At 39.8% G+C, this 12,079-nt stretch overlaps 1 protein-coding gene across 7 annotated transcripts in view; it reads left to right on the plus strand.

Moving 5' to 3' along the window:
* Zzz3 (zinc finger ZZ-type containing 3) overlaps positions 1–12,079 on the plus strand; it is an 86,311-nt gene that overhangs the window by 47,441 nt on the left and 26,791 nt on the right. For 5 of the 7 annotated variants that reach the window (XM_008848647.3, XM_029553796.1, XM_029553795.1 and 2 more), the window contains one exon: positions 453–2,005. The exons of the other annotated variants lie outside the window; for them this stretch is intronic. In XM_008848647.3, the coding sequence (XP_008846869.1) occupies positions 483–2,005 (1,523 nt within the window). In that variant the 5' untranslated portion in view covers positions 453–482. The remainder of the gene's footprint in view (positions 1–452; positions 2,006–12,079) is intronic. 7 annotated transcript variants of the gene reach the window in all.

Consider the following 12,079-nt stretch of genomic DNA (forward strand, 5'->3'; position numbering starts at 1 on the left):
ATGGCTTCAAGGGTGTTATTTAGTAACCAAAATGAAATCTTATCTTGAGATAGATCATTTCTGGCTACTTTGTGCTCATCTGAAAGGCAGATACAACGGTGAACATGGTTCTAGAGTCCTGTATGAACTAGCTTTAGAACTGTCAGCAGGCTATTTAAGCTGTCTGTGCTTCAAGTCCTTCATTTGTAAAGTAGGAATGATGATGGTATTTGTCTGAGTTGTGAGACATCAGTGAATGAGGGCATGTTAAACATAAAAATCAGTTTCTAGAGCATGTTAACTGGCCTAGAATTGTTTGCTGTCATTTATATCATTGTTGGAAAATTTAATAAACTTTTGTCCCATTATTTATTAATAATGGCTATACTTGGATAAAGTTACAGCTTTATACTTTTGTTTTAGATATATTAACTATTACCTTTTTTCTCATTATTTTGTTTACATTTTTGAAGGTTTCCCAATGAGTGGATCATGATGACCGTATGGTAGGGACTTGCCATAGTATGGCTGCTTCCCGATCTACTCGTGTTACAAGATCAACAGTGGGGTTAAACGGCTTGGATGAATCTTTTTGTGGTAGAACTTTAAGGAATCGTAGCATTGCTCACCCAGAAGAAATCTCTTCTCATTCCCAAGTACGATCAAGATCACCAAAGAAGAGACCAGAGCCCGGGCAAATCCAGAAAGGAAATACGAATGGAAGAGCTTCTGATTTAAAACAGCAGAGTGCTCGAGAATCATGGGTAAGCCCTAGGAAGAGAAGACTTTCTTCTTCAGAAAAGGATAACATAGAAAGGCAGTCCATAGAAAATTGTGAGAGAAGGCAAACAGAACCTGTGTCACCAATTTTAAAAAGGATTAAACGTTGTCTTAGATCTGAAGCAGCAAACAGTTCAGAAGAAGATTCTCCTATAAAGTCAGACAAGGAGTCAGTAGGACAGAGGACAGTAGTGGACAATGATGCAGAGTGTGAAGGGACTAAACGAGCTTGTCGATGTCTTCTACTGGATGGTTGTGAGAAAAGGGAAATTAAAAAGGTGAATGTCAGTGAGGAAGGGCCGCTTAACTCTGCAGTAGTTGAAGAAATCACAGGCTATTTGGCTATCAATGGTGTTGATGACAGTGATTCAGCTGTTATAAACTGTGATGACTGTCAGCCTGACTGGAACAGTAGACAAGATAGCACTGATTCCTGTGTGCTGCGGGAGAAATCATTAGCTGGAGATGGGCATTTGGAAACCCAGACTTCAGTGGTCCTTGATAGTAGGAAGGGGGACAGTTATGTAGAGCGTGGCGTGCCCTGCACACAGTCAGACGTGCAGGTCAAGTTGGAGGACCACAAAATAGTGACTGCCCGCCTGCCGGTGGAACATCTTAATCAGCTGACTGCTGGGCCAGCTTCAGGCCCTATTGCTGAAATCCAGTCCTCTGTAAGAGATTCTGAGGAGGAAGTAGATGTGGTGGGAGATAGCAGTGCCTCCAAAGAGCAGTGTAATGAAAACACTGGTAAAGCCCTGGACACAGAGCCTGAAAGAATGCCAGTCTCCGGAGCACCAGAACCACCATCTGCCCTAGACTGTGCTGCAGCTGAGATGATGTCTCTATCAGAACCTCAAGAACATCGCTATACGCTGAGGACTTCACCGCGAAGGGCGGCCCCTACCAGAGGCAGCCCCACTAAGCACAGCTCTCCTTGCAGAGAAAACGGACAATTTGAGGAGAACAATCTTAGTCCCAATGAAACAAATACAACTGTTAGTGATAATGTAAGTGAGTCTCTCACAAATCCTGTTGAAATTTCTCAAAATGAAAAAGTTGTATGTTGTGACCCCCAAAACTATGGAAGCGGAGGACTAAGTAAGCCACACCCAGAGGCAAGAATGAATATTGGACATTTGCCATCTGCCAAAGAGAGTGCCAGTCAGCACACTGCAGAAGAGGAGGAGGATGACCCTGATGTGTATTACTTTGAATCAGATCATGTGGCACTGAAACACAACAAAGAGTATGTGTAAATATGGTAACCGTGGATTCTGCTTTGTTTAAATTCCCCAGGTCTTCAGTATTTAATCATGAATGTCTGTTTTTAGTATTTTCATTACAGGCGAAATTAACGCTTTAGCTATAATTTTAGCTTTAACCTAACGACTTTCTCACTTTTAAAAAACTTAAAAAGGAAAGACTTTTGAAGTTGAGCTTCATTATGACAGTTATGACAGTATGGGTTTTCTAGTTCTAGTGTCCCAATATCCAAACTAGAAAAGGCAGGTGGAACAGTGTTATATTAGTGTGTCAAATGGGAAGACAGCAACACACTGTGCTTTGTAGTTGTAGAGATTTGTAATGTCTGTGCCTTTAAAATGTATTGAACACTGAGTATGTGGACATTGTCCAGATATTGGAAGCCTGAAGCTAGAAATTATTTTAATTGATATAACCTCCAGCTAAAAATTTTGATTTAAGAATTAGGCAATTTAAGGATGTGCCATTGTTACTATAGAGAGCTCCACGTCATATTTTCATGTTAGCTGAGAGTCAGTATCTATTCAATACTTGACGCAGACCATCTGACACAACTCTTGTTAACAGTAACTACCAGTTCTCAAACTTTGCTACAAAGGAATAAAGAATTCTGTATCAAAAATTTTCAGAGCTGTCTCCATAATCCTGAAAGGGGCTATTAAGTGCTTATTAAAAATATTTTAGTGGATAACAACAAATTTAAATTAGTTATTTTTATTCTTATAGGCTGGCTTTTGATTGTACTACCACGGTCATACTACCATGATCAAATTATAGTGGTTGTACAAAAAAAATTATTTTGAGAAGTATTTCTAATCTTTCTGTTGAGATAGTGCCTGATGAAAGCATCAGATCCTAGCTGCAGGCCATGATCTTGCCCCACTTAGATAGTTCAGGGCTCTGACCTGGTAACACTGTGTGGCCTTTAGCATAGGTTTCTTCTGAAAATTTTAAAAATCAAATTTTAATATTGGATTTAAGAGAGAATTTTATCTGAATGTTCTATAAATGTTTGTAAGAATGTTAGGAGTGTTACATAATTGAAACCTGTTTGAGGTAGAAAAGCATAATTGTATAAATGAAAACCTTTGGATTAGAGATAAGGTGAACTGGGCAAGGTGGCACATCTGCATAGTTCCAGCACTGGAAAGGCTGAGGTGGGGCAGCCAGGGTGACAGAGGGAGACCGTGTCTCAGAAAGCAGACCAAACAGTCAACATCTATTTCTTTATACCCGTTTTCAAAAGTTACACTTTTCACCTGCAGGAACAAGGAAGCCGAATACATAATTTGGAGACATGCTAAGACCTCAAAAATAGGATATTTTACTTTATTTCCTTATTTTTGAAATGGGGTCTTCCTGTGTTGCCCAGATTGGTCTTGAGTTGATTCTCCTCCTTCAGCTTCCAGACAGTATGGGACTATAGGCATGTGTTACCATGTTCAGCTTAAACAAATGTGAATTTTTATAGAGCTTTCTTTTCTTTTGAACTGAACCCAACAAATGCTAGGTACATGTTGTACTGTTGAGCCATGTCCCCAGTACCATGAAATGATATTTTAGTGGGGGTTTCCCCTTGTTTTTTGTTGTTTCTATCTTAAAAAAGATACTCTCCTTAAAGTTTGACAGGTTATTGATCCTGAAAAGTAATTCACTGTCATGTCATTAAAAAAGAAAAAAACGAAATTCATGATGATTTACAAGGATGGTGCTCTCATAACACGATCACCCAAATCATGGCTCTGACTTTTAGACAGTGGTGTTCTATGTTTGTCAGCAGGTGATTTTGTGGTTTCTTAGGAAATACACATAGAGTCCTTTGGAATTTGGATGCTGTTTGCTTCACAAGGATAGCAATGTTAAAAACTATTAAATGACTCTTGATGAAAGAAATCACTCATTCTTGTCCCCCCCCCCGCACTTTCACTTTTGCCATATTCAGACTCCTAAGGTGATGACACTGTTTGACACTTTATTTTTAGGTTATTTGTTTATGTATTTATGTATTTATTTTTATTTTTTGCTTACATTGCTAGGGATCAAAACCATGGCCTTGTACATGGTAGGTAAGTGCTCTACCACCGTGCTGTCTCTCCAGCTCTGTTTTTTTTTTTTTTTTTTCTCCCCTCTTCTTCCTCAGTGGTGCCTGAGGCTTGTGTAGCAGAAGTTTGATATAGATATTCTCTTCAAGGATAAGCCCTCTGCAGTCTTTTGTTCTCTGCACTTTGACCATTTATGTCTTTCTGAAAATTAATCACCATCTGTTGCAAAAGGAAGATTCACTGGTGAGAGTTGAGAGATGCATTAATATTTTTCTTCTGCCTGAGACTTAGATATAGAGGATCATTAGATGTGTCACTTAGGACTAAGCTTCTCCTAGACTCTTACTCTGGAACTGAACAGTTGTGGACCTCTGTTATAGTATGCTTGAGTTGCAAAAAGAAGTTTCTTTGATGAGTGGTGAGAGGTACACTTGTGTGTAAATGTGAGGATGCATATTCTGAATACAGTAAGAAATTTAATGTTGGATATAACTTCTTTTGTTTTATAAAACATTCCCATGTTTTATATCCAGAGCTCAGAGATAATTGGATATAATGCTGACTTTTTTAAGTTTTCATTGCTTAAAAATAGCATCATTATAACTGTCCAGTGTTTTCAGGTCTCAGGTGAATTTATAGCAGTTTGAAAGTGATGCAAGTGGGTTATTACACTCATGAATACGTAGCCTTTCAGATATTTCTTCTTTCCCATGTTGGAAAAGTTCTCCAGATTATTTCCTTAGAAGCTGGAAAGTAAGCTTTGCCTCCAGTAGACACTAGTGCTCTTCCAGAAGGGAGCAAGCAGCAGTTCTCCACGCCAGTGTAAAAGGCAGATTATTAGAGCCAGGCAGGCGGCACACAGGGCCTCGCAGGCTTGTTTTCACTCTAAGGATAAGTCAGTCATGTGTCCAGAGGATGTCTGTATTTTTTTTTTATTAAAGTTTGACACACCTTTGTTTTATGGTTGTGAGCCTGAGCCTTTAACGGCTGTGCCAGCTCTCCAGCCCAATCTTTTTTTTAAAAATTCTTATTTTTTTTATTTTATGTGTATAAGTGTATTGCCTGCATGTATGTGAGTGCACCTGTGCTGTGCAATGCCGTGGAGGTCAGAAGAGGGCATCGGATTCCCCTGGAACTGGAGTTAAGGTTCGTAGCCACCATGTGGGTGGTAGGAATCGAACCCGGGTCCTCTGCAAGAGCAGTCAGTGTTCTTAACCGCTGAGCCCTCTCTCCAGCCCCCTAAGTCTGTATTTTAAAAGAAGACATGAAGTGATGTGCACCAAGAGTGTAAATGGTAATAGGTGTTTCTGGGATCTGCTTAGTGCTTTTCCTTAGATTCCGCAGGACTTTTTGCTGGACTACATTTGTTCTATAATGATTTTTAGAAAGGCATTGAGAAATGTGCTCCTTAATAGTTTACTCCAGTTTCCAATAAATGGTTCTCTTTTAAAATACAATAAACCGTAGAGTATTTGTATTTCCTAACACTATAATTTTTGCCATTTAAGCTGAAATTTTTTGATTCATCTTTTGTTTTTGCTAATTTTCCCTTTTCCTACATTATCGCTCCTCTTCATTTTTGTAATGCGCTAATATCTGTTAACTAGATTCTCAAAATAGAGGCACAGTTATATATTTAAACTTTTTTTTTTCTGTCTTTTTGAGACAGAGTCTCCCTGTAGCTCCACCTGTCCTGGAACTCACTATGTAGACCAGGCTGGCCTTGAACTCAGAGATCCACCTGCCTCTGCCCCCTGAGTGCTGGGATTAAAGGCATGCACCACCACGCTGGGCATATTTAAACTTTTTAAGGGAAGGTGGTGTGCTGATGATGGGTAGTGAGGGAGGAGGTGACCGTCAAACTGACAGTCCCAGAGCTGAACTGTCACCTTTTTGGTTAACGTGATTCTACACGTACAAATTTGGTCAGATTACAGTAATTGTCACATCTGTCACCTCAGGCATTTGCCATTTATTTGTGTTGAGAATACAAGTCTCTACTACTTTAGCAGTAGTAGTATTTTGCCTGCATGTATGTAAGTGCACCGTGTGTGCAGTGCCCTGCAGAGGCCAGAAGAGAGGGTTGTCAGCCACCATATGGGTGCTGAGAAGTTGAACCCTGTCCTCTGAAAAAACAGCAAGTGTTCTCAACCACTGAGCCATCTTCCCAGCCCCACATATGTGAATATCTTAACATTTTAGAGCATACATATATGTGTGAGAAACCAAGTTAAATGGAGCATGTATAACTTTTTATCCCATGAGACATCAGTTATAATTAGACCATGTTTGTATTTTTGAGATATCTCATTTAAATATCGAATCTCAATAAGTTCTTAAATTTATTTGTACATTATCTTACAGAGGCAAACGACTGTACTGGACGTGGGCAGTACTGCAGCTCCCTTTTCGACACTAAGTGCCAGTACGGTGACATGCCTTTCGTTTTCTCCACTGTGAAAATGCTGACACATTATTTGATTTCTATGATTGTGGCCAGTGTATTATGTATATGATTGGAATTTCTTTCTTTGTGTTTTACCTTGGTTTTGATACTACTTAGGTTTCAGGTATTGGCTCTCTTCTTAAGTGCTTTCTCTGGGAGTTCTTATCAACTGCTGTGGCTTAGATTTTCACCTATATAGCAGTGGGTTTCAACTGCACAGCCCAAGCTCACATTATTCTAGAGCTTTGTATCTTTTAGTAGGTCTCTCCATTTCCATGTCACACAGGAAATGCAGTAGACTATGAGAAGGAGTTTATTGCTGTTCCTATACCATGTTTTTCAGCACCTAGAAAAAAGGCTGAGTCTGAGATCTTTTCTGTAGCCATTGATTGAACTCCATTCCTTTTTTCTTTTCCCCCCTTAAATTTAGGTCATTGTCTCTTCTTTCTGGATAATTGGAAATGTTTCCTTACTTTCTGAGGTACTGCTTTATACTTTCCCAATGAACTCTCATCCTTTAGCTGAAGTAAATGTTTTAGAGTAACATCTACTCTTAAAAAGATGGATGGCTTGGGGGTTTTTTTTGGTCTTTTTGAGACAGGGCCTTCCTGTAGCCCCAGCTGCCCTGGAACTCACTATGTAGACCAGGCTGGCCTTGAACTCACAGAGATCCATCCGTCTCTGCCTCCTGAGTGCTGGGATTAAAGGCATGTGCCACCACGCCCGGCTGGATGGCTTGGTTTTTAAACATGTACTGTCTTCCACGTGAGTTCCAGGGATTGAACTCACGTTGTCAGACTTAGTGGCCAGCACCTTTACCTCCTCACCATCTCTCCAGCCTGATTTCCTGAGTTCTTTCATACAATCGGGTATGTCTAATCTGTAGCCCATAGGCCTCATGAGCCCCAGGATAGCTATGAATGTGGCTTAAGACAAAATTGTAAACTTAGGTGAAAATATTTTATGGGATTTTGAGTATGTGTGTGTGGTTTTTGTAATCACTTGTGTGCTTCTCACATGTGAACTTTGTAGATAACATTGTGCCACAAGGTGGATAGACATGTCTGCAGGCCTTCTCATGTGCCCGACTGCCCTTACCCTCTTTGAAAATGTCAGAGAAAAATTTAGTATCTTTCTCATAGTAAAGACTATCCTTTTCGGATATTTTCAGATTGATGGTAAAGTTTCATGTATGTTAGGCAAGAGCTCTCCCACTGAGTTAAATATTCTCTGCCTTATTTAAAGAAAATCTGGATTTTAAATTTTTCAAAGGAAGAATAAGCTACATATTTAAACTTCAGTATGGGGAAAAGTATGGATGGAGTCATATATTCAGGGATGAGTTATCTGGATAATTGCCTTGTAGCAAATGAATATTTTTATAATGGAAGTATATGAATGCAAAAAAAAACCTCCAAGAAGTCATTGTATTGGGAAATCAGATTCATAAGTTTGCTGTTATCAGAATGTCTTATAGGATTTTTAAATGTATTTTTACAGTTTGGGTTTGCCTATAGGCATAAAGAAGTACACAAATTATATCAGGTGAGGTGGCACATGCATTTAATCCCAGCGCTTAAGAGGCAGAGACAGACGGATTTCTATGAGATTGAAGCCAGCCTGGTCTACATAGTGAGTTCAAGGCCAGTTGTGACTACAGGGAGACCCCTTCAGAAACAAAACCAAAACCAAAAAAAACTCAAAAAACAAATGGCAGGAATTTGGTTGAGGTTCTCTGTTGATTTGAAGGACTTGAAAAAAGGTAAATGGTCTTGCCTTTTTATGGGTCTCTGTTCTGTTACAGATTTTCATTAGTAATCTTACTCTGTGTAAACTCATCTTTTTGAGTAGATGTTGGAAATAATTGAAAATGACATTTTCTGTCTTTGGAGTTCCTGTGAAATGACAGCACACACAGCATTAACAAGAATGACTGTTCTTGAGGTGTGCTTCTTCTTAGAATATTGATTTATAACCTTGAAGTTACTAACTTGTGGGGCTAGAAAGATGGTCAGTTGGCAGTATGACCTGGCACACAAGATTGAGGACCAGAGTTCAGACCCCCAGCATTCATGCTCGGGGCTCAGAGACAGGTGGATGGATCCCCAGAGCCTTCTGGCCAGCCAATCTACCCAGTCATAGGGTTCAGTGAGAGACATTGTCTCAAAACAAAAGGTGAGGGGGCTAGAAGAGAGATAGCTCAGTGGTTAACAGCACTGTTCCTCTTCCAGGGGTCTTGAGTTTGATTCCCAGCAACCCTTTTGGGTGGCTTACGACCACCTTTAACTCCAGCTGACCTGACACCCTCTTCTGGCCTCAGTGGGCAATTCCATGTATGTGGCATTCACATATACAGATACACACATTAAAAATAAATCTTTTAAAAATTTGTTTAAAAGTTAAAGTGAGCCGGGCATGGTGGTGCATGCCTGTAATCCCAGCACTTGAGAGGCAGAGGCAGGCGGATCTCTGAGTTCAAGGCCAGCCTGGTCTACATAGTGAGTTCCAGGATAGCTGGGGCTACAGGGAGACCTTGTCTCAAAAAAAGAAAAAAAAAAAAAGGTTAAGGTGGAGGACAATAGAAGACACTTGATGTTGATATCTGGCCTCCACATGTATGCACATCTACATACATAGCTACATACCATACACAGCAATATGAAAAAAACCCACACATAAAACTTGTTTCAGTTATATGAAACTTTCTTGCATTTGTAAAACCAGAATACGAGGTTACTATTTTAGATGGTACAGTGGGTTAGTTCATAGAAAGGTGATTCCTAAATTCTGGAATGGGAAATATGTCTCTTGATCTGACTCGGGGCCAGGATATTTTTCTTGTTATTCATGATACTTTATTTTGTTTTGTTTGTTTGAGACAGTTTCCCTGTAGCCCCAGCTGGCCTAAAACTTGCTATGTAGACCAGGCTAGCCTTGAACTCACACAACTCTCCTTGCCTCTGCCTCCCAAGTGCTAGAATTAAAGGCGTGTGCCACCACACCTGGCTTTCATGACACATTTTTAAAAACGTTTTTATTAATACCACTGTTTTTTAAAATACTTTGTGTGTGTGTGTGTGTGTGTGTGTGTGTGTGTGTGTGTGTGTGTGTGTACTGTACTGTGGAAAAAACAGAGGGTTACATACATAATGTTGTTCAGTGACTGAGGAGGTACACGGACAGTTGTTAGCTGCCATGTGGGTGCTGGGATTCGAACCCTGGTCTTCTGCAAGAACAATGTTCTTAACCACTGAGCCATCTCTCCAGCCTCTCGTGACACATTTTTAAAGGATTTTTTTTTTTTTGGGCATAGATTTAGAAAAACATTAGGAACAGATTGGACAATCAACTTTGTTGAAGTTCTTTTCCCTCAAGAATCCAAGACTTTGGGTAGGGCTGGCTGTAAAAATAGGGTTTTAATGGGATTGGAGAGATGGCTTGGCAGCTAAGAGACTGCTCTTGCAGAGCACCCGGGTTTGATTCCCAGTGCCCAAATGGTGTCTAACAACTGTAACTCCAGTTCCAGGGGAATCCAACACCTGATTTCCATGGGCATTGCATGACATGGATATATTTATATACATGCAAGCAGTACACTCATAAACATAAAATAATAAATATTTAAAAAGGATTTTAAAGTATTAAATTCTTTGTGAAATTTATTCAAATCAGTTATGTAGTCTCAGGTATGGTGGTGCACCCCATGTATTAGCACCTGGAAACTTCCAGGATGATTGGGAGTTCTAGAGCAGTCTGGGCTACATAGAAGACCCTGTTTTTAAAAATCAAACAGTCCTTCTTGCATACCCACATAGGGCCAGTGAGTGATTCCTTTAGCTAACCAAAAACTGAAAAATAAAATTAAGATAGTTGGAGTGTGCTTTATTACATTTATTGTTTGTAGGAACCAGAAACCAGTGAGTATCAACAAAAAAAGGGAGGAAGAGTCACAGGGACTAGAGGGTCTGGAGAGATGGCTCATTGGTTCCCGTTACCCACGCTGCCTGTGAGTCCAGCTCCAGGGGGATCTGATGCCTCTGGCCTCCATGGTGCCTACACTCATACACACATTAACTACATACATACACACAAATAAACATATAATAGTAGTAAAGATAAATCTTTTAAGCTCCAGCCAGAGTAGCTGAATTGAGGGGTCAGTATTGGAGAGTGATAGAGGACTCCTATGTCAACATCTGGCCATCAGATACATGTACACACATGCAAACATACATGCACACATATACCACACGCACAAGTGTACTAAAATACAATGCTCTTATAGGTCAAATGGTCTTTGAACTAAGTTGTACTTTTGATCATGTAACTGTTAAACAAGATATAAGAGCCTTATATACTGCTAGTGGGAAACAGTTTGATGATTCCCAAATAAGTCAAATATAGAATTTCCTTATAGCCTAGCAAGCCTGCTTTTAAATACATACTCCAGAGAGTTAACAATAGATGTTCAAACAAAAGCATGTTCACAAGTGTTCATGGCATCACAATTCACAGTATCCAAAAGACGAAACAACCCTAATGTTCATCAGTTGGTGTATGTTACTGCAGTGGAATGTTATTTGGTCATAAAAAGCAATGGGGTAGATATATGAGAACATGAATGAATGTTAAAACCAGTTTGCCAGTGAAATGAATCAAACGCTACAGGTCATATGACTTCATATATATGTATTAAGTAACAGACTAGTTTGTAGAGATAAAAAGATTTAATGGTTAATGGGGACTGGGAAATGGGGCATTGAGGATTGATTGATTAATGGGGCTATGGTTTCATTTTCAGATGGTGGAATATTTTGGAATCTAGATGGTGATGATGGTTGCACCGGTTGTAAATGCTGTGGAATTGTACACTTCACAGCTTCACAGCTGGGTGTGATTGCACACACCTTTAATCCCAGCATTTAGCAGGTGAAGGCAGGCAGAGCTCTGAGATCAGGACCAGCTTGATCTACATACAGGTTTCAAGTCACCTGGAGGGACAGGGAGACCTATCTCAAAAACAAGGGGGGTTAAATTATGTTGTATTAAATATACCATAATAAAAATGCCTAAAATACTATTGGAGATTATGATCATCTAGGATCTGTTTGAGATACTCTATTGGAGACAGAAAGTCTTGTCTTTCCCATTCTGTGTATGATCTTTATTATGTACATGCTTTTAATGTGTATAATAAGCACAGCAGCACTGCATGTTTTGTGTGCATATTGGGAATGTGTCTCAGAACTTTTACTGTTCAACCAGTAGCAGTACTTAGAGCAGAAATAGAGAAACCAAATTTTTTTGGTCTTTTTGAGACAGAGTCTCCCCATAGCCCCAGCTGTCCTGGAACTCACTATGTAGACCAGGCTGGCCTTGAACTCACAGAGATCCACCTGCCTCTGCTTCTCGAGTGCTGGGATTAAAGGCGTGCGCCACCACGCCTGGCTTTTATTCTTTTTTTGAAAAAAGAAATTTTGTTACATTCATTTGTGTGTGTGCAGGGGTGTGTCATAGTATGTGTGGAGGTCAGTTTGTGGGAGATAGTTCTCTCCTACCTTGTGGGCGC

Source organism: Nannospalax galili, unplaced genomic scaffold, assembly GCF_000622305.1.
Source record: "Nannospalax galili isolate Female #2095 unplaced genomic scaffold, S.galili_v1.0 scaffold1124, whole genome shotgun sequence".
Taxonomy (NCBI): domain Eukaryota; kingdom Metazoa; phylum Chordata; class Mammalia; order Rodentia; family Spalacidae; genus Nannospalax; species Nannospalax galili.